Raw genomic sequence first — 22,396 nt, 5'->3', positions numbered from 1 at the left:
GAGGGAAACTCTTTTTCTAACCAAGTCAAGAGATGAGAGCACTAACTGCCATTTTATTTAACCAAAAGAGGAAAGGAAAGCATGGCAAAATCCCTCCATTTTCCTCTGAACCCCTCCAACCAAGTACATTGAAAGAAGTCCAATGGCAAAAATTCGTCTACTTCTATTGATACTGAAGTTTTGTTATCTCTTGACCGAATTAGTCATTTACGATAACGGTGATCAACAAAGTTACTACACTTTATTAGACTTGCATTCAGCAAGTTCACGGTTACCTGCACTTCTATTCATTGATTTGTCAAGCTGTGTGTGTAACATGAAGATTTTTCTCTGAGTTGCCCATGCTAAACAACAGGATCAGTATAAGTATAAAAATATTTAGAGAGAACATTATAGAACTTGAGAGGTTATACAGGCATTAATGTGTAATTATCAAAGAATCTCATTTTTAATTGTAAATGTTATTCAGGCTTGAATGATTTACGGGGATATCTGATATTTGATCCCTTTAAATTTTAGAATAAAAAATGGGTATTTTAACAAAAGCCAAACAGAATTCAGAAGCATATGAGCCTCGAATAAAAGAGGATGAAAGGGTAAAAGTATCATAAATTTTTTAATATATTCTAAAAATTAATCAAATCAGTTTTTCTTTGGTTGTTCGTGGTCGCAGCAGAGTGCATTGATTGACAAAGTGCAATCCGTGTGTGGCGATAGAATGACAGCATCATAAACTGTTAAACTAAGCACAGTGATTTTCTTCCAAAGGCTTCTGGAGAACAACATCTACATTTTATATCAATCACGGCAAAGACTCAAAAGAAACCTCGCCAGAGAGATGCTCCGGTACCATGATGGGCAGAGGAGAAGAAACACGGGGAAGAGAAGAAAAAAAAGATCTTTGCCAAGCGACGATCAATCACTCAGATGACAATTAGTTGTACATAGTCGTTAACGAACACAAAGCATTCCTAGTCGCATCATTAACTTGGCTAACCGCTGGGCTGCGCTATAAATATTCTGATAATATCCACTAGCATTCTTGGACTTGAATACTCTAAATCAGATTTGTCGTTCTCTTTTTAAGTTTTAGTTACTCATCCAGAAGATTGACAGCTGCTTCTGTAATGATTCGGGTTAAACTTAAAAGTGAGAGATAGAGACAGAGGGTGATAGGAAATAGTTATAGTGTGACACTGCTTTAAATTATAAATACCATACAGCATTTTGCAGCAAGAAATGCAAGATGAAACCACGCCAAGGAACCAAATGCAATGACACGGGACCACAGCATCACATCCATTACAACTAGTGGTTTTACTTGTAGTGAAACATATATATGACAGACCACACAGAATATGACATTATCTTCTCCTTCAAATCTCTGGCCATAACACCATGCATCATCTAGACGTATAATGTATGGAGGCAGAGAATTAGAGTCTCTTTCTTAGTTTCAGCACCTCGGGAAGGGGGTCCCACAAGTGCTAGCAACTTTTCTGGCATTAGGAGAGTCAACAAACTTCTTAAGGTTAGGGTTCTTGACATATTGGCAGAGGCAAGGTTTCTGTTCCTTGATCTTGGAACAGCATAGCTGAGATGGAGGAGTTGAAGATGTTATTGCACTCACACATGCGCTCAGCTGTGCTGGGCTGCATGTCACTGCCATTGACATTTGGACTTCGGCCACAAGCAGCACCACCAGAGTGCACAGAGCAATGGTTGATGCCTTCATTTTCAGCCAAGGATGTCTGAGACTTTTAAGCTTTGAGCGTGATAATGAGAGGGATGATGCTTCTTTGCTGATGTATTTCAGATTCAGCCTCCTCTCTATTTATAGGGCGAACTGGCGGAAGAATATTTTTTTAAAAAAGCATACGCAACATAACAAAGGTAAAGAAGAGGTGGAAGTAGAGCAATTCTTTTTTATGTCATTTACAAGTAAATTATTAATTATAGAAATGATCTGAAAACGTGGGATGGAAGCATCAGAAGGGAGAATAAATAGAGATTTGGCCCACTTCTAAAGAGGAAAATTACCCGAGTCCAGAGGTTTAGCACTTAATCTACATCTTATTGAATTGGCGAGCAGTAAACTGTTTAGATGTGACGTCCACAAGTTTGAGTTTTTTCTCTGTCCTTTTTTCTCCAGACTAGATTACTTTCTTGCACATGCGTGTGAAGATTATATGATTATTTTCCAAGTGTTCTTTCACTACTTACTTATATAGTTGTAAACAGTATAGCTTCCATTCTCGAGTTTCGTAGAATCTAGTTTTAGAGATTTTCAGAAGTATTAGGGCCTCTAAGGTCAGTACCAAGGAGCATGATATCTCACCTTTCGGTGGAGCTTCAAGGTCAAACCAGTTGTAACAGATAAGTTGGAATTGCTAAAGTCCAATCTGTTTCATTTTCTACAATGATTTCCCCTTTTTCATACTGTTTTTTAAAGGCGAAAAAAAAAAAAAGAAAGTCAACCTCCCCACCCAATCAGAAAGCGAAATATCACTAACAATAATAATGCAGCTGGTGTTTGATTTCTTGTTTATTACTTCGTTTTAGTTTATCTTCTCCGAATTTGTTTGGACCTTTGCCAGTATATTTAATCATCAGAACTTATTTATAGCATCATGGTTCTGAATCGTATGGTCTTGGCACTTAGGTATATTCTGAATTAAGGAGCTAAAGGGATGAAAATTTAGAAAGAAATAAATCATTTCCTGGGCATGCTAGTGGGCCCGTTTCTCGCATCTTTATTAACAGCATGATGACATGTATAATTCAAGCACATGAGAAGCAGAAAACTTTTCCCGTTCATTTGTCCTATTGCTTTCTCTGTTCCTGTCCATGCAAGGATTATGACCCACCTACCACTCTTTGGACTACGGTGGTACCTTTCGGTGATGTTGATGTGAGTATTTGTTTACATCCACCAATATGGTTCTTATAATAACGCCACATGTTCTCTTGTGATTAAGATTTCAGGCGCTGCGAAACTAGTGACTTGTGAGATCCATCTTATGATCACTAGCCATCATGATGTGGCACTATACAATTTGAGGTTTAGGCAAATGAAGAACATTGAGTATGATTAGCCATGTAAAATTTTCTCTAAGAAGCAAGCTAATTAAGACCATTCTCTGATCTTCCCTTCAAGGCATCTTTCAGAACTCCAGCATAGTAATGAGGTAAAAGTGCCGTCGTCACTTGTTGAAGATTCCTTTAGAAAAAGAAGGATGGATGGATGGATGGATTTGATATTCCGAATCTGAAATTTTTATCTAAAGGAAAACTACAAAAGTGGTGACTTATTCGCATCCAATGCGGCGCCTGATCTTTGAAAACTGAAAGTCTTGTTTTTGTTTAGATTTGCAGCATTTATCATTGACCTCTTGTCTCAGAGGAAGAAAAAGCAAATCTCTCACCAGCTAAGACAGGAAAAGCATTCTCTTCCTTTTTCAAAAAAAAAAAAAAAAATCGCTTCTTCCTCTTTTCCCCCCTTGTGAAATGGAAAAGCCAGTACATGCTGGAGCATTGGTATCCAATCCATTTGTGTGTAAATGTCGAGTTTCTTAAATTTTGATATCTGGCAACGCATTACTGGAACATATCATAGTTTAGTTTAAAAGAGAGGGTATTGTGCTTGAAGCACGCCAAACAACAACGATCATCCACTCACTTGTACGATAATTGATATGATAAAAGTAAAAGAGACATAGAATCAGCGTGAATTAACACACATCATCATTCGTTTTTACTGCATTAACGTGGCCTTGTTCCAAGTCAAATTTAAAGTGGTCGTCATCATGCATGCAGCTGCAGCGTGTGGGACCTTGAAATAATGGTACCGCCAACTTTCATTAATCTTCATGCTCACTTGATCATTGATGATTTATCATTGCTCACATTAGTCTATTTTGTCAGGGACCGTGCCGCACAATCATCAGCTCACATATCAATCTGCATTAGCTCAGTCGAGCACCCAACTTTCGTTTTTCACGACATTCATCTCTTTGCTCTCTTCTTTTTTTGTTTGTCCAATCATCTCTTTATTGTTAGCGTCAGAGACAGTAATGGCACGTTGTGTCTGATGTTTGAAGTGTGCAGAGAGAGCAAAGTAATAACTAATAAGTAAGAGAGCGTGCTTCTAATTTCTAAATGTGTCTGCAGAATGTGAATTAATGTAAATAATTAGTTAGAAATGAAGATTCTACGAGTAATGTAAATGTTGACGCGTAGTTTTAGTGGCAATACAGTCCAGCCGTCATTCTTTCGTTTATGCTTTTCTTGAATCAATAATTGATGGAAATGGTTGAAATTCAAAGAGATGATTCCTAAAACTTGTCCATCATCAAAGGCCTATGATATGTTGCGTATATAGTTATACAGTTGATGATTCTACTTGGGCCTGTTCTCAAATTGGGGAAGATGTCAATCTGAGTTTCTGATTTACAATATTGTGCAGGGAAGCAGAATCATCAACCATGATTGCGCTTTCTAACCAAACCCGAGGCTCAAACACTTAGATGATTTTAATTTAATCCCTCACCAAAAACACTTTTTTGCTTTAATTCTTCATCAATAAAACAATTATTAATGACCATCTACTTCTCCCGATAAATAATTTTAGTAAGAAGACAATTTCATTAATTTGACTTAGTAATAGTGATGTGTTTAGAAATATTTAGTTTATATTGAACGTGTGTTTTGTTGTTTTGAAGTATAATTTGATTTGATGGGGACTCGTGCAATGTTTTGCACAGATAACAAGCTGGTTATTAATAAATTTTATATTTGTGAAGAATTAAGTCAAAGAATCTATCTTTATGCTTAAGGGACTAAATTGGGAAGAGAATTCTGTGATGGTTGGCACATAAGCCGAAGAATGAGGACTAGTCCAGAAAAAGATTATACTCTGGAGTGGTGGCGGGCGTTCTAAGCGATCTTCAAGCGAAGCTTCAAGTCATTCCTTACTTTTGTATTCAGCAGAGGATAAGAATCCCCTCTTCTTTTGAAAGACTATGTGCATATATATATACATGTGACAGAACCAAATGATCACAACATGGGTTCAAGAGAGACCATGGCGCACAAAGCATCTGATTCAGAGAATGAAATTACCACATTACGAGCAAAGCTCTTTCAACATGAAAGGCCTATACATGAAGTTCTTGGAGGAGGAAAAGGTACCATTTTCATGTTTGTCAGTCTGGTAACGTTAACATTAATCATGTTTGGAGTTTTGGGTATTCTGATAAAAGGGGAGTTTAACTTGCAGTCGCAGACGTGTTATTATGGAAGAACAAAAATGTATCAGCTGCCCTATTGCTTGGAGTGACAGCCATATGGTTTCTATTTGAGGTGGTCGAGTACAATTTGGTGACCCTGCTCTGTCACGTTTCCATTACCACCATGCTTCTGCTCTTTATTTGGTCCACACTTGCAGATATCTTAAAATGGTACCAATTCTGCTTCATATAAATGCAAGTGAAGTCTTCCTGTTCCATTTTGCCTAATATTTATTTCATCTTCAGGAGTGGTCCCCAGATCCCAGATATTATTTTACAGGATTCTTTCTTCCAAAGCCTTGCTTCCATCATCCACACAAGATTTAATCAGTTTATTCAAACACTCCTTTACATTTCTTATGGAAAAGATCTACCGCGGTTTTTCCTGGTATCACCATCACCTATGATTTTTCCCTCTGTAAACTTTAGCTCTCCACCAGAAAGTGAACCTAAGATTTTACTTCTCATACAATTTTCATCTTTACAGATCATTGTTTCCCTCTATATCTTGGCAGTGATTGGAACCTACTTCAGATTTGTCAATCTGCTTTACTTTGGTACCAACTTCTCCACTTCTAGGTTTCTCTGTGTTCATGATTTTCTATTGAAAAAGTAAATGTGCCGCGCGCTAACTCACCTTCATTTTCTTTGACGTTGGGTGGATACAAGGTTGTCTATGCGTGCAAATCCTGCCTTTTTTGTACGAACGATATGAGCGAGAGATTGACAATCTTGTTGGAGATGTCATCCTCGACCTGAGGAAGAAATATATAAAGTTCGAAAAGAAATATCTGAACAAAATCCCCAGAGGACCAGTAAAGGAAAAGAAGATCAGATAAACCTGCTACACAACGTTTGAGTCACCTGCGCAGCCAGGGCGTCAAAGTTATGTCATGAATAATATAGTGATCAATGTACACATGATACAAGTGCACTGATATGTACATACACTCATGCTTTCAGAATATCAATTTTAATGTTCAATGCGATTATGAGGAGTAGATTTGATTTGGATATATGCTTTTTGGGAAAGATGAATAACACATAATTGATGACGAATGAGGTTGGCATGCATGAGAGAGAGAGAGATTTTGGATTAGATGAGTCCCACATTGGGAGACCACATTAGTAGAGTGAGGTTTATAAGTCAGTTGAGCACCCTCTTCCTGTGAGGTGCTTTTTGGGGGTAAGTTCTACATAGAAGGTTTGTGGTCGTGATATTGGTGCTCTCGTTGAAAGCTGCTATTTGTGGAAAGAGCTGCCCATGAAAGGGCTAATTGGCTGAAGGCCGAGTGAAGGATTAGGAAAAGTAAGCCATTGCGAACATCGCTTCTTAAAGGGTGGGCTATGTTCTGGGTCTCACATCAAGACTGATAACATTGTTGGAGTGTGGTTTATATGTTAGCGGGGTACCCTTCCCCCTACAACGCACTTTTTAAGGGTGAGTTTTATCTAGAGGGCTTGTGGTCGTAACATTAGTTCTCTAGGTGAGAGGTTGGTGTCAAAAAAAGGGCTACCTACGGAGGATTCTGACCAGCAGAAGGTCGAGTGAAGTGCTGTGGAGTGAAGCTACAATGGATGTCAACTCTTGACAGGGTGGCTTTGTCATGAGTCTCACATCAGTGAGCCTTACAATAGGTGTAAGGTTTATAAGTTAGTTAGGCATGCTCTACGATGCTTCAATCGGCCTTTAGCTGGTCAACCTCTTCATGAGTAGTCCTTTCTACAAACAACGGCTTTCAATAAGAACACCAATATCATGGCCACAAGCCTTTCAAGTAAAACTCACCCCAAAAGGCGCCTCGTAGGAAGACGGTGCCTGACTGACTTATAAACCATACTTTACAAATGTGCCCTCCTGATATGAGGTTCATAACACAACCCACCCCTTAAAAGCCAACATCCATGATGGCTCATGTTCTATGATGCTTCACTCAACTTTTGGCCGGTCACCCCCTCCGTGGGCTTTTCACGAATGGCGACTCTCAACAACAGTACCAATGTCACAACTACAAGCCTTCTTGATAGAACTCATCCTCAAAAGGCTCTTTAAGGGGAGGGTGCCAGCTGACTTATAAACCACACTCTACCAATGTGGTCTCCCGACGTGGGGCTCATAACATAGCCCACCCTTCAAGAGCCAACGTCCACGATGGCTCACACTCCACGGTGCTTTACTCAACCTTCAGATGGTCAGCCCCTCCATAGGCAACTCTTTCCAAGAACGAAGACTCTCAATGAGAGTACTAATGCTACGACCACAAGCCCTTCAAGTAGAACACACCCTCAAAAGGCGCTTTGTAAGAAGAGGGTGTCTAGTTAACTTATAAACTATACTTCACCAATGTGACTTCAATGGGACATTACTAAGAAATTCCACACGAATCTGGAATCTCATTGTGGAGCTGAAGTGGAGAGAATCATAGTCATATAAGGAACAAAAATAAAATAATCCATTTTATTAATTACGAAGAATAAGACTCTAGCACGATAACCTCAAGAAGTTTTCGGGAAGACCAGACAACTGTCTGCAGAGTGAGTGGAAACCCCAGTAGTGGTGTTTTGTTTTGCTTCTAATCTTTTGTTGGCAAGCAGCAGCCATCCATTAAGACAAATAATTTATATTACTACTTGGAGGCTACCCATAGGAGCAAAAGGTTGCTCAGCTTCTTCGGTTCAATTGCAACACGAATTCCAACAGAACATATCTCTGGTCTCACTAGATTCGCCCTTCGAGAGATTCCACTGTCACCATAAATTGGCACGCTGCAGGTCATTTTAGCTCCCAACAGTCATAGCTTATGCTTTTATGTTGATATTATCCGCACACACCCACCAATCTTGCTGCTAAAAAACTCTTTGTCTTTGCCCTATCAACTAGAGATTAGATAATTGATACAGGAGAGTTTAACCTTCAAAAAGATTGAATTTTACTATTGAATCACTTCAATGTTTGAATGTCTGTCAGCGAAAAGGAATTCAGGTGCTGAGAGAATGTTTCCATTGAAAAATACAGAATTGAAGTGATATAAAGCCATAGCTATGGGATCTGGGTTACTTATACCGCTGGAGACTTGCAATTCAACATTTTGATCTCAATTTACCTTCCTTCCGCCGCTCCTCTCACGTCACTCTGGATTGTCATGTTGTATTTTTCTGCAAGTCGTCTTTTCCTTCATTTTTGGGTACCCATGCTTGAGCATCCAAACGAATACTCTGACAAAGAAGGCTCTGTTCATAGTGTGAGATATTGTGCCCTCAGTTTCATCGTGTCACAAATCTCCCACCGAAATGCTCTTTTCTTATAATTGGGTTAGTAAAAGAAAATTTACTTGAATACATCACGCTTATGCTTAAAATTCCATGTTCTACTATCAAACCAAAAAGGATATGGTACGGCTTAAAGATACCACTACATTCAAGGAGCTCAACAAATCCCCCAAGGCCAAGACCAAACCTTCGAAAATAAATTCCAGATTAAATAAGCATGGTGCATATTTCTGATATGATATCAGATATTCCACAACATTCACATGCCTTGTGAAATGACTGCTGATCAAATAATATAGAAGAAAAAAAAAACCTGAAGAATCGGGTTATTCGTGGTTCTGATGCAGCATGACGCAGCTGCAGCCTACTGGGAATCCAAAAATGGATATGCCTGTTCAGTGTTTGCAAACACCAGATTCAACCTTTGCAAATGCGACGTCAGAATCAATGTCAGAAAACGAAGAATAATCTGCAGAACTCCTCTGTTTTGATCCGCTGAAACCCCACCGCCACGCTCGCCGCAACGCTTGATGACAGATTTTGCAAGGGAGCTTGATGCAGCAGACAACAGATAGAGGGCAACATAAGCACAGCAAACAACAACTGCACAGGAATTCAATCATTTTTTCTTTGCATTTGGGTCCTTCCTGCAGAGGAGACATCAAATTACAAGCCCCTGCTTTCCCGGAATCATGCCTTCCACCGAGTGGTTTTACGCTCTCTCTGTCTCCAAGCACCAGTCCGCTTCCCATTTTTGATCTTTCAATATCAGACACATCCAACGAGTTGATTCCTGCAGACGGGATGAAGCACTTGCAAGATCTGTGGAGGATGACAACGCCGCTCGACCTATATGATTCTGCGCTGTGGCTGTGAACGTTTGCAAAGGAATCTTTCCAGTGGAGGTTTTTAAGCAAGTCTACTTTCAGTTGATTGGTGCCAAATTTCTAGTTTAGAAAATTACTAGTATAGCTTAAAGTTTTCTTTTCCTTTTATCATCAAGGGATCTTATCTATAACTGCATAACAAGGCGACTATGCTTTTCCAAGTAACAAGTTGGGAATCAACGGTACGCGAAGCAAAACTCCACATCACCACATGTATGGCTTTCAGTCTACTTTTTACACGACCAAGAGAACAAAATCAGATACTGGAGTTAAAGGCTTTGAGTTACAGGATGATGAACCCCAGTTAGCAATAAACTAGGAATTCTTTGCCACAATTTTGTTGAAGGACTCTGGTTTCTGCAATAAGGGGCCTAGATTACACACCGAGCTCAGGGTCTAGCTATTCCTAAAATTAATAATTAATAGGAGGAGTTGTGGGGTACTATAAAGTATAAACAATAATCATTCATTTTAGGCAGAGTAAAATGTAAAAATGTGGACCATGCAAGAAGAGCTGGAAGAAGGGGATCTGATGAGTGCTGGTTGCCGGGCAAGAGGCCCCCACTCTCGGTAATTATTGAGAAACAATGGTAATTAATAATGAAATCCCCATCTTTTCTTATGGTAAATCCATCGGGCTTTAATAAAGAAATCAGATAGGGTGTAATTTCAGCAGATTTTATTTTCCTCGCTAGTCGCTACTGATAATCACCGGAAAAAGTAAGCATTAAATGATGTGACATAATGGGTAGCTAAATCAACCATATAAAATTAAATAACTGGACACCATGGAAATCTAGTCACAAGTCAAAAACTTAAATTAGTAATCTCAAGAATAAAAAGTGTAAAGTTGAATGGAGGCCGCAAGAGAAGAGAACAAAGAAAGTAGAGAGCCAAGAGTGAGTGGACCTTCGGTGTTTGCTGATCCGCAGGGGGTGCTTTATAAAATAGGAAGACATTCTCCGAGGGAAAATTATGATGCCGTCTGGGGAGAGTTTGGTATCATGAGGATGTGGGACCCTCAGATGCTGTCTGCTTCTTTCATCAGACCCAAACTCTGACTTCGCGCAGTGCTACCTTGTCGTGACGCTTTTGTTTGCTTCTTGTTTTGTTCCCCATTTCAAGCTTCACCCACAGGCAGAGCAGAATGGATTTCCGTCTTTTCTTTCCATTAACACCTCCCCTCACGGTGGACCTCACAATTCCTGCAGACATTCCACAGAGCACCACCACACAAACTCTCCCCCCCGGGCAAAACAAAAAAAATCCCTTCCGGTTCCCATTCTTTTGAAAACTTTCACCACATCCATCCATCCATCCATTCTCTTCTTTCATCTTCAATCTCTAAACCATGCCTGATGCAGCAGAGGCTTCGGAATCTCAGCACTCCAAATGCACGAGGCCCAGGACCCAGTTCTCGCACCTCATTTCCCAAACTAATCCCGACCCACAAATCCCTTCTCTGCCCCACTCCACTCGCTGCAAATCCACCATTTCCTCTATCCTCTCTGCCTCCTCCCACGACGCTTGCGGTGAAACCGCACGACCCAACCTCAACACCAACAAGAAAAAGACCAATTTCTCAGCGGTAACCTTAAGAGGATTCGGATGCACTGCTGGCGCCTCGCGGCAGGTATCGCTTCCCGCTCTCATTCGGACATCGGCTGATTGGCAGCAAACCAAAGCCAGAAAAGAGAAGCACCGGAGGAGTGGTGCGAAGAACAGTGTGAACGGTCAAGGCGTCTTTGAAGGTTCAAATTCTGGTTCCGTTGGTTGCGTTGATTCTCAAGATGTTTGGTGTGGCCCTGGAATTGGATTTTCGGCGGACGTTGCTGCCCATGCGGATTGCGTTGTGGCAAGGAAGAATGGGCCTACGAGAGGGAAGACTGATTTGGAGAACATGACTCACAGCCACAGGGAGGTATTCTGACGTATTTCTCTATCTTCCTCCTTTTCAATCTTTGTTAAAGTTAACGGGTACGTCTTTTTTTCGATCCGATTGTGTGATTCTCCTACTTTCAATATGGTGCTTATGTAAAATTTCCATTTTGATCTTGTTTGTTTAATCTTGTAACTGGGAAATTTCATCTTCTGTAGTCATCAAGCTTTACGCTCGGGTATGATTTTCTTTCTTGATTTGGGATGCTTGTGGCGATACAGCAAACGGAGAGGACTGGTCTTTGTTATTTAATTTCTCACTTCATCCGCAGGCCCAAAGACGACAAATTTGAGAATCATTCTATATCAGTGGGCCCCACGCCTGATCTTTCAATTTCATAGTCAGCTTTTTTTAATTAAAAAAATTATACATTATTTTTTATAGTCTCGTAAAGTAACTAAGTTCTCTAACTGAAACTTTCGTGGACGTCGGAATAGCGAATAGTTATAAGAAGACACCTACTGATTAAAGAACTGATTTTTTTTTTGGGTTATGACCATTCCTCTCCTAAACCCTAATGCGTGCACGCATTTCGTAACCTAGGCACGCACGGATAAACTGGTTCTGGATTAGTAGTGCAATTAATCGAGGAGTTGAAGTGGATAAGTCCGCTCTCCTATCAGTCATTATATAACTAGAGTGTTTTATTTGATACGCTAATGCATTGGAGCCTATACGTGGCTTCGACTTCGTCATCGTAATATCGGCAGCGATTCGCGCGCCTCTCTGAGTCTTTTGGTACTGCTGGATCCTATCGCCATGTTCCACTTCCTTCCTCTCATAACTCTGCTGGGGTTGGTTCCCTCTCTTACATTCTTTACCTTCTTTTTTACTGTTGCGGACATTGATCACTCTGCTTTTCCATCATTTCCTAATAACTTTTTGATTTTAATCCGATATGGTTCTCCGTAACTTAGATTATGATTTGGGTAATTCTTATACAAGCTATTTGTTTAGGCATATGATCGTCTGCCGTTGAATTTTTTGTTGAGCAATTGAAACCACGGTATCACGTGCTGTTACTGCGCCTTATTCTAGAAGCTTGCTATAAAAGTCAAGAACTGATACAATCTCAATTCATTTTTTTTCCCCGGTTTTAGTCCTCCTAAAATGCTTTAAGAATATAAAACCTAGTATTATTCTTTGTCTTGAAATGGGTTTAGATAAACCAAAGAAAACAATACTTATATGGATCCTTGTACACTATTGGTTTCAACCTTAGGTTCCATTTCAAGTTACCTTTTAAATTCTGGTGTCTTCATGCATTTGTGATTGTGAGGATCAGTTTTACCCTGCTGAAGTCAGTTCGGCCCTACTTAAAAGTCGACTAATAAATGTTTGACGAAGGATGAGTGTTATGGTTTTTCTTTTGTTTTGTTTTCTTTTCTTTTCCTTTCTTTTTTTTTTTTTAAAAAAAACGGACTAATTTTAACATGGGGGAGATTCTGCCATGACTGAGGGCTATGATGACGATTAGAAGATCTAGTAGTAAGTTGCTAGGCTTAGTATTTTGTGTCTTTTCCTGTCCCTAGTTTTAGATCAATATGCATTGGGGAGGGGGATGAGGAATTCATGAATTAGATACTACGACGGAAATGAACATACATATAGTTTCGTTATACCTCAAGTTTATAACTTATAAAACCTTGACTGGTGGGTGTGTGTGTGTGTGTTGGCTGGTGCTGGCCAATGAAGATGATGCTGCTTCAAGGAAGTCTGCTAATGGGGGGAAGATTGAATTCTCGCGACCACTTTAGAGACTGGAGACTCGATGTTGATAACATGTCTTATGAGGTTGGTTTCTTTTTCCTGTCAAACTGTCAGATGTTTTTTCTTGTTTGCAATATTTCCTGTTGGCAATTTACATGCCGTCCATGTGCATACTGACTTTACGCGTGCCAAAACTCGGGCGTTGTGTGTGACAGCAATTGCTGGAGCTTGGTGAAAGAATTGGTTGTGTGAACACTGGACTTAAAGAAGACGAGATTAGACGTTGCATTAGGAAATTTAAGCTTTCCAAGTTTAACAAGACTTCAAAAAGTCAAGTTGAGAACAAGTGCAGCATTTGTCAGGTGAGCTTAGTAGAATTATGTTACTGATATTGCTCTACATTTATGAATGTGTCAAGGCTTTGATAGTTAAATCCACATTGCTTGCTGTGGACAGGAAGAATACGAAGCTGATGATGAGGTGGGAAGGCTGAGTTGTGAACACGACTATCACTTTCGGTGTTTAAGGCAATGGCTCGCGCAAAAAAATTGTTGCCCAGTGTGTAAGCAAGAAGTTGTTAGTCGTCACTCAGTAGCCAAATCCTGAATTATTTTTTTAGGAAAAAAATAAAAAATAAATTTTTTGGCTTTTGGACGCCTGCTTCCTCTGTATAGCATTTCATCTCCAACAGAAGCTAGAATTTTGATTTTTCTTTTTTGGACGTCAATCTTCATCCCATTCTATGATCGGAGAACGCATCGTTTCATAATTGGACCTCTCGAACCTTTTTGTTCATTGAGTTGTGAATTGCTCTTTTTGGTGAAATTAGTAATTGAACTATCATATTCCCTGGTTCATTTTTGTTGTTGATATCTTTCCCTGGTTCATCTGTTTAGGTTTGAGATCCATCGTCCATAATCCCTGTTCACCCTCCTTTCATTTCCAATTCCATTGTGGTTGTGGAGGGTGACGGAAGACTTTGTTTTGGGTTGGGCCATATAAGGTTGTTAGGGAAACTATCAATTGGATCATATAGAAAGCCTGCTAAATGGTTTTACACGCTGTCGCTACTCAAGAAATCTATCAATTTCATGTGATGACATTTTCTTTTGTCTGTCCAAAAGTGTGCCACTCAAGTAGAACAAGAAATATGGGCCGGGCCTGTTGTACTATCTCATTTTCAAGATTTCTAGGCCCGACCAATATAAGGGGAGGAAAAAAAAAGACTTAGACTTGAGCTGGCTTTTAAGCTAGTTTTTATATATAATTTTTTTAAGCTTTTCAAATTCTTGAAAGGGAGAATAAAAAGAAAAAAACTAAAGGCTGAAAAACAGCTCCCTTTCTGTCTAACCATTGAATGTGTTGCCCCTCTTTCTCGTAAACTAAAGTCCTGTTTAGTTATTAGAATTAATTAAAAAATGAAAATAAAAATGGGATGATTAAAAGAAATAATAAATTACATTTATAAAGATTGGTAATTTAATTTATAAGATTACAAATTATGATTCATAAGATTGTTGAAAGGTATCACAATTCTTACACTTATATTATATATTAATGAGTTTTATCATGTTTATCATGAAAAGAAAAGGTAATTTAATTCATTTCTTTGTTAATTTTTTTAATTTATTTTATTTTATTTCTTTCTAGTAACCAAATGGGATGTAAAGGATTAAGAAAGTTTTAATTTTGTATTTGCAATTGGGACTTTAGAAAAATTATAGTCATGTCTTTTAAAGCTTGGATTTGTGTTATTTAATTTGAATCTTAGAATCATTTTAATTTGGTCATTTATAACTTGAAATTGTATTGCGCAAATTAAAAGAAAAAAGACCCAATTTTAGAAAATGTCTAAAATCAATAAACATGAACGGTTTGTTTCTAAGTCTGAACTCCTACGAACCCAAGTGGAGGGTGGGATAAAAGTCGTAAAAGATTCGAAAGCATCAGCAAAATAATTTTTTTAAAAAAAAAAAGGGTGGGTGAGGGATCAGGAGGAGTAATATTGCGTTGTGTGTATTCAAAAAAAAAAAAAAAAAACTGCGTTTGTGTTAGGTAACTCCCCCCTAGAAGAAAAGAAAAAAAAAAAATCAAGGACACTGCGGATCACAACAACAGGGAGAGTCTCTGAAAACAATGAGGACCTGGCACAGAAACTAGAGGAAAAACTCTCACTCTATAAAATATTCAAATTCTTATTCTTGAATATTTATATTAATATTTTAAATGCCAGACTTGATGTTAAACTAAAAAGTTAGTGGTTCTTAATTTTTAATTATTTATAGTCTAAACAGTTATATTAGTGGTTGGATCGGTAATATAAATAAAAATGACATTAAATGTACATATAAAATAGATACAAGAAAATAATCTATAATATGTTAATAAAATGACATAAAATAACTGTAAATTAATAATATTATAAATTATAATTTTATAACTTATCAAATATAGGTGAATCTTGATTAAATTAAAAATGATTAAATTTAAAAGTATCTACATTTACATATATATTTGTCAATATTTTTATAACAAAATAGTCTTAAATCATATTTTATACATATAAATTGTCCAAAAATAAAGTTAGCTCTTAGTAAGATTTAATTTTTAAAATTTTCAAGTTTTTTAAAATTTTTAAGCTTTTTTAATGTTATATTTAAAATCGTTTGGTTTTCTAAAAACCACTTCAATTTCCTACTTAATAATGACTCAACTCCGATCTAATCCGGCTCAATCATAAAAATAATTTTTTGATATAAACTAAGCTGTTAATAGTTTTAGTTGATAGTTTAACTGTCTGGTTTGATCCGGTTTTTAAATTATTGGTTCATACAAAAAAATGAAAGGGCTATTTTCGTCCTAAATCAAAGCATTTAAGAGGGGGGCTTATGGGGTTTAGTTATTCATTATTTGCGGGGTTACAATCTATTATTGCGGAGTTATTATGGACATTCATGGAGTGGTGGAAGAGGAAGAGACTTGGAAGATGATGGGCGACTTCCGTTTCAGGACCCACTATTAATTAATTTGCATTTGAATGTTACAGGAAACATCTGCATGAATGGGTTGTTCTTCTTCTGATTTCTGTTGTGTTAAATGATTTTACACATAGGAATGGCGTGAAAATATTTATTCAAGTCTTGCCAATTAAAGTCATGTCATATTCACGGAGAGTCTGTGTTAAACAAAATTACTAGACTTAAAATACTGTAAACAGAAAAGCCATTACCTCAACAAGTGTCCCTGTCTAAAGAAATATGTTGCGTGAGGATTACAAGTTACGGAAACATTCTCCTTCTGCAACTCATCTGGGTGTCACTGTCTTCTCCATAGAAGATGAGCGTGCCATTCTTTCTAGCCTCACACCACTCCAAACAATTTAAGCTGTCTAATTCTAGAGCAGCGCCTGATCTATCGTTTTTTGGTTGAATACACTGCTTCCACATGCAAACGCGAATGGTGTTATCACTTGAGTTGTAGGCGTAGCTTCATGATTACACAACCCAGCAGACCAACTATAGCAGAGTATTATCATAATGCATATGTGGGGGTAAATCATGCATGCAAGCATGATGGTGATCGATGTGAGGGAGAGACCACAGGTGTCGTGTAGGTTACGATACACACTACTTTGACACGTTTAAGCATTAAAGGTGACAACTAACTTATATATAGTATGTGTATGGACAAGTAACTTGAGAGTTTCTCTCTACAGTGGTAGTGGCCCTCATTCTTGATGACAGTTTATGCCACTAGCTAGTTGGGAGTCTCCAAAAACAAGAATGTTTAATTGTGAGCGATATGAGGAGTCTTTAATGCGGTAGAGGCAATTAGGTGATAGTAATGAATCAAAATGACTGAAACTAAAAGCAAAGCAATCTAACCTGATCTCCAACTCCAAATGCAGGAAGGATCCCTTGGCATAGGGTGCACGACAGTTAAACACCAACCATCGATCTGTTTTTGTGTTGTCATTAAGTAGCAGTAGCAAGGTGCATGCTTGCACGGTGCTTCTGCACTGTACATGTTATAGTCAATCTCACATGCATCCACCTACTTTTGTCCAAATTCCAGTATCATCATTGTATATATACACAGGCTAGCTAGGTTGCTCCACACGCACAGAGAGAGAGAGAGAGAGAGAGAGAGAGAGAGAGAGAGAGAGAGAGGCTAAGCAGGGGGGGCACACATGGAGATAGGGCATGTGGTTCCGATTGGGGTGTGTGGAAGCATATTGGTGAAGAGGGTGGGAAGGAGAGCAACATATGAGAGGCTCAACGCGAGTCCTGGATGCTCCCTGCCGTCCATGAATCTGCTGACAACAGTTAGAGATGCGTATGTTGATGCCATGCTTTATGTTGCTCAACGTCTTGTGCATTTCAACACTGCCACTGCTCAACTTTCCTTCTTCTACAACTTTCACCACTAGCTCACACATCTTCTAGTTTCTTCTCAATTCCAGTCAAGACTATTTGTATGGAGGCTTTTACCTTGCCTCGCTTTTCTCTCCTAACTTACTCCATATTTCCTTTGCCCTCCACTTACTCAGAGCCAAGCAGCTCCATATTGATTTGTTTCCTATTTATTAGATATATCTACTTTCTTATGGATAATACAAAAAGTATGCACATCTCATACATGTGTGTGTAATAAAAATTATTGGAAATGAGTAACTATAAAAACAAATGGTATTTTGTAGAAAATAAAGGTAGAGGCTTTTTATCATTGCCCACTTTCATTCTCGGAAGTCCAGGCGATCGAGCCATACTATTTTCGGCCCTTCCCGTTTCCATCCTCCTTTGTTTTTTGCCCCTGTTTCCTGAGCATAATATATTTCTTTCAATTCCGACAAAAAAAAAAATTCATAGAAATGCAAGGGAGTGCACGGAAATAGACCGTCGAAGATCAATTTGTCGATCTAGTTTAGTTTAGGAAAAATGTTAGGGTCAAACTTACAACTAGACCTGGCCTGTTTAAATAATTAAAAAAGACTCAACCTATTTATTTGATTGACACGAGAGAGAGAGAGAGAGAGAGAGAGAGAGAGAGAGAGAGAGAGCTTTGCTAACCGATCGACAATGGCCAAACAGAGACAAGTTAATTGAATGCGCACTGACTTGTACAATTTATTTAATTTATACCACGATCGCATTGAAATTTTGATATAGGAAATGATAATTAGAAAATTAACCAAGGCCAGGCGAGGACTTAATTATTTACAATGCGAGTGAGAACCATTAAAATTAAAAATGTCAGTAAATCACGAGAATAAGGCTGTGAAAAACCAACTCCTGGTCAATCGGAGATATGTGGATCGCTATTTTGAAAATTCCCATGACTCAAAACCAACAGATATTTTAAGCCTCATAAGCCCCGTTGGTGCAATATTCCAAAACTGGTTGCAAGTGAGTCAGTCAGCACAGGGGGGCTGGTGCGTCCTTTTCTGAAGGACGTCAATCTCCCACCACTTAACTTGGATTCCTAATATATACATAAATTGATCAAGACAAGCTTGATTCGGAATCGCTATTGCCCTTCAATCACACACACACACACACTCACATATTGACTTCCTTCTAGCAAATTAAATCTAAATTTCCTCTCCATTTTATAGTTAATTAATAAGGGGACAAATGTACAGTAATGTGATGGTAGCCGGGATGAACAGATAAACAGATGGATCCGCCTGTTTAGTCGTAGTGTTATAGATTTTACGTAACGAAAATATGATAATGGAAGTTGATTCAATGAATAAGATCACGGAAGCAGCGATGAAACAAGGGGTAGGGTTGGCACCTTTATATATATTTCGGAAAGGGACAGCCAAGTGGTTAGGGAATAACATTAATTGGTTTTACTTTGACTATTCAAAGGGGTGTCATCTGTGGGGTACATACAGATGAATTGGGCAACAGCAACAAAACGGAACGATGCCAGCCTTCGATGTCCGTAATTTTCGGTTTCATTGTTTAATTTAATGCAGAGCGTAACAGCGACGTGACGAATGACACAGAATTTAGCTGAGCAGCAGATTAATCACGATCTTCTAAAATTACAGAGGAGTCGGATGCCTGAGACTCTGTGGCGGGTAAGAAGTCAACGGCTGCGCTGGATTACTCCACAATACTTCTACCATGCACAGCTTCACTCCTGATAACATACATGTAATGAGTTGTTGGGTGAAATTAATTTTTTAGAGCATGAAACTTAGTTAGAACGGGCAGTACGGGTCAATGTAACTTGTTTAATCCTTCGGTGAACTATTATTTATCACCAGTCCTGGTATTCGTAGTGCATCAAGAAAGAAGAGCAAACTCTCCCCCTAGCTATATATAGGGCGACAGACGCGCCCAGAAGCGCGCACGACACAAGAACGGCCTGGTATTGTCAATTCAGTCCTCCCAGCAACGGATATAGGTCGCCATTCGGGTCACAAACATGAAGGTGAGGTCCATTTATTTGCCTACCAATCAGTTACTTGAAACTTTCGTATTTTACGTGCGTAGAATTTTATCAAGAGGCTACTTTGTCAATATTAATGTTGAAACTGGGGAATGGGTGCAGCAAAAAGTAACAATAAAAGTGGTGATGGAGTGCGAGAGTTGCAGGAACAAGGCGCTGAAAATAGCATCGATGATAAAAGGTATATACATGTGAATCAATAGGCAAGCATGAACATTAAGTGGATGAAGTGGTATGGTATATATGCAGGTGTGAGCTCGGTGGCAATAGAAGGGGACAGCAAAGACCGAGTGGTGGTGACGGGAGAAGATGTGGACACGGTTTGCTTGGGGAAGATGCTGAAGAAGAAGTTCCGGGGCGTGACGGTGCTGACGGTGGAAGAGGTGAAGGCAAAGAAGGAGGATGAAAAGGACAAAAAGGCCAAATGCTGTACAGTTTGTATCGTGCCGTGCAAGGCGTGCCCCAAGTGCGAGAGCTACAGGTGCGAGGGAGGGTGCGAGCCGTGCTCCAAGTGCGAGAGCCACAGGTGCGACGGTGGGTGCAAGGCCTGCTCAAAGTGCGAGAGCCACAAGTGTGACGGTGGGTGCAAGGCCTGCTCCAGATGCCGGAGCTACAGGTGCCACGGTTTCTGTGCTTATAATGTCTGCTACGGTCAGTGTCCTCCATGGATCTCCTGTCCCTCTTGCTGTGTGAAGCCTCCATATCCTTGCTACCGTGTCGTTTATGATTCCCAACCTGATTCTTGCTCCATCCAGTGAGATACCCTTTGTCCCCTTCCACTTCCACTAATTATATTGCATCTCTGTTTCTTTCTCCTGATGTACTATACCCTACTCTTGCCATGTTCCTCGTTTGTATTTCGATCCCTTCAATAAAGCTTCTCTCTCTTCTGTTCTTGAGGGGCCCCAATCTTCACCCTTCTTCATGCATTTCTAAGTATTCAAATCTCATCAGTCCACATAATTACTTTAATGGCCGCTTACAAATTAAACTAACGTCGTCTCTTTATGTTCAAATATATATCAGAGACGCTCTAATTATAATGATGGTGTCGTTTTAATTATAAACACGTACGGCTGTATATCCAACGATAAGTCACTTTCTAATCAAACTCGTGCTTAAAACTATAATCCTAGTCATCATTTACATTTATGCAAGGACTTGCCCACTAGTACATATAAAAAATTTTGGGGTGGGTGGGGAGAGACTGGTATAAACAATGAATAGAAGAAAGAAATGCGTAAGATGGTTGGATTGCCGTTTTCATGTTGACCAATCAAATACTATAATAAGTGAATATAGTTCAGCAACAAAATCCTCATGCTTGCAAGGCTTCTCGAGACCTCAGTTAGGGGGGCTTTGAATCGTTTGTAATAGTATTTACACATACACACTCTGTTGGGAGAACGCTCCCACATTAGAATAAATATCAAGTTTTCAGTTGAGGCCGAGTAATTATAAATCGATTATTAGTGAAATTACTCAACCGCACAAGTAGAGATGTGGATATGTAAAGTGATTATCAATAACCTTCAACTAGCTACAAAATAGTTGATGGTAATTAAAAAGATAATTCTACTAACTTTAGACGCTTTCAAATATATAGTTCTATTTATAAGATAGAGAATAAATAATTTTTCATTATATTTATAAGTTATATTATAAAATTGTTACTTTTACTCCCTATTAAATATAATCTTGATGAAAAAATACATTATTAAATATGTATATTTAATTAAGGTGAAGTTTGAAATTTATTAAATTTTTAGAGAGTCATAAATGAGTTTTAAAAGAATTTTCCCGATTCCTGTAAAATATATTGGTAACTTATAAACAAGACCGAAATTATAGCCCTATCAGATCTAAAAGTATATGTATGTCATCTCATATGCTAATTGAATACACGGACAAAGCAATAAACTAGGATCTGCCCGGCATTGAGATGCAATTAAACTAGGAACATCCATGCGTATAAAGAAATCAGATATACGTTTTTTCACGTATATTATACGCTTGAAGAAAAAAGGTTAGAAAAGTATATATGTGTATATTCTTTTCTTCAATTTAGATGTATATATATTGTATTTTTTTAAAATGTTATACAATATATATATATATATATATTGATATATACTGTCCCAGCGTACATATATGTGGGGAAACAGCAGCAAATTTGAAGAGTCCGAAATATCAGGACTGACAAGAGAGATACATAGTTAGAGCTCCAAATTAAATGAAAAGTAAATTTTGTTGGTGTGGGAGATCAGATCTCAGTTAAACAAAGGCTCACGACGTTGTTGGTCAAGTCAAGAAAGAAAGAATACTAAACAATTGCATACGTGAGTGGGTCTTAGTGGTTGCAATTATCTGTCAAGTGGTCACTTGGAACAACAGTGCAACTGCACCTCTGGGATGACATATTATTTAATTAATTTCCTCCAACCAAATAAATTAAAACCTCAGTCATGTTATCGTCAAACTCCACTTTTTTAATAAAAATTATTATTTTTAGCCAGTCGATGCTTTCTTTGTCTCGTTTTGTTAAGGAGTAAGGTTTGTCTTTGTCCACACCAACTACCGTCATGAGCTGATTTTTCATATGCGTCTTTTTCGGTGTGTCTATTTTCTCAACATGAAAGGCTTATTTTTATCGACTAGTGTAAACCATCCATAGAATATCAATAATCAGTTACTAATTTTAAAATTGTATGCTCGCGTGTTTCGTGATCTTAATATCAATAAATTACCATGCAACTCTCTTTAATCACCAATACTAGTCACTTTGTCAGTCAACAAGTTACAGGTTTGTGTACGGACATACGGAAAGCTTTTAACTTAAT

At 38.5% G+C, this 22,396-nt stretch overlaps 3 protein-coding genes and 1 long non-coding RNA gene across 4 annotated transcripts; 3 read left to right on the top strand and 1 right to left on the bottom strand.

Moving 5' to 3' along the window:
• Positions 1-5,026: 5,026 nt before the first annotated feature.
• On the top strand, positions 5,027-6,304 carry LOC129320005 (reticulon-like protein B9). Its single transcript, XM_054965135.1, has 5 exons — positions 5,027-5,186; positions 5,279-5,459; positions 5,535-5,676; positions 5,776-5,845; positions 5,958-6,304. The coding sequence occupies exons 1-5, from the start codon at positions 5,066-5,068 to the stop codon at positions 6,125-6,127; spliced, it is 684 nt and encodes a 227-aa protein (XP_054821110.1). The 5' UTR covers positions 5,027-5,065; the 3' UTR covers positions 6,128-6,304.
• Positions 6,305-8,641: 2,337 nt separating this feature from the next.
• LOC129320006 (uncharacterized) lies at positions 8,642-10,338 on the bottom strand. Its single transcript, XR_008595593.1, has 2 exons — positions 8,872-10,338; positions 8,642-8,745 (listed from the first exon to the last, which is right to left on the bottom strand). It is a non-coding gene; the product is annotated as an uncharacterized LOC129320006 (long non-coding RNA).
• Positions 10,339-10,611: 273 nt separating this feature from the next.
• LOC129320004 (NEP1-interacting protein-like 2) lies at positions 10,612-13,951 on the top strand. The gene is made up of 4 exons (XM_054965134.1): positions 10,612-11,366; positions 13,080-13,178; positions 13,310-13,456; positions 13,551-13,951. The coding sequence occupies exons 1-4, from the start codon at positions 10,797-10,799 to the stop codon at positions 13,698-13,700; spliced, it is 966 nt and encodes a 321-aa protein (XP_054821109.1). The 5' UTR covers positions 10,612-10,796; the 3' UTR covers positions 13,701-13,951.
• Positions 13,952-19,387: 5,436 nt separating this feature from the next.
• On the top strand, positions 19,388-20,467 carry LOC129319233 (heavy metal-associated isoprenylated plant protein 47-like). The gene is made up of 3 exons (XM_054964234.1): positions 19,388-19,538; positions 19,659-19,737; positions 19,806-20,467. The coding sequence occupies exons 1-3, from the start codon at positions 19,533-19,535 to the stop codon at positions 20,312-20,314; spliced, it is 594 nt and encodes a 197-aa protein (XP_054820209.1). The 5' UTR covers positions 19,388-19,532; the 3' UTR covers positions 20,315-20,467.
• Positions 20,468-22,396: the final 1,929 nt, after the last annotated feature.

Source organism: Prosopis cineraria, unplaced genomic scaffold (genome assembly GCF_029017545.1).
Source record: "Prosopis cineraria cultivar Desert tree isolate PC_DT_omini unplaced genomic scaffold, ASM2901754v1 PC9, whole genome shotgun sequence".
Taxonomy (NCBI): Eukaryota; Viridiplantae; Streptophyta; class Magnoliopsida; order Fabales; family Fabaceae; genus Prosopis; species Prosopis cineraria.
Note: the sequence above shows the minus strand (reverse complement) of the source record. Positions and strands in the feature narration are given on the sequence as shown.

Excerpts from the sequence above, each read along its gene's own strand:
- LOC129320005 (XM_054965135.1), top strand. The coding sequence starts at position 5,066 with ATGGGTTCAAGAGAGACCATGGCGCACAAAGCATCTGATTCAGAGAAT. Across the intron at positions 5,460-5,534 it reads CTTGCAGATATCTTAAAATG|GAGTGGTCCCCAGATCCCAG; the intron begins GTACCAATTCTG and ends TTTCATCTTCAG. Across the intron at positions 5,677-5,775 it reads ATCTACCGCGGTTTTTCCTG|ATCATTGTTTCCCTCTATAT; the intron begins GTATCACCATCA and ends TCATCTTTACAG.
- LOC129319233 (XM_054964234.1), top strand. Across the intron at positions 19,738-19,805 it reads AATAGCATCGATGATAAAAG|GTGTGAGCTCGGTGGCAATA; the intron begins GTATATACATGT and ends GTATATATGCAG.
- LOC129320004 (XM_054965134.1), top strand. The coding sequence starts at position 10,797 with ATGCCTGATGCAGCAGAGGCTTCGGAATCTCAGCACTCCAAATGCACG. Across the intron at positions 13,179-13,309 it reads TTGATAACATGTCTTATGAG|CAATTGCTGGAGCTTGGTGA; the intron begins GTTGGTTTCTTT and ends TGTGTGTGACAG. Across the intron at positions 13,457-13,550 it reads ACAAGTGCAGCATTTGTCAG|GAAGAATACGAAGCTGATGA; the intron begins GTGAGCTTAGTA and ends TGCTGTGGACAG.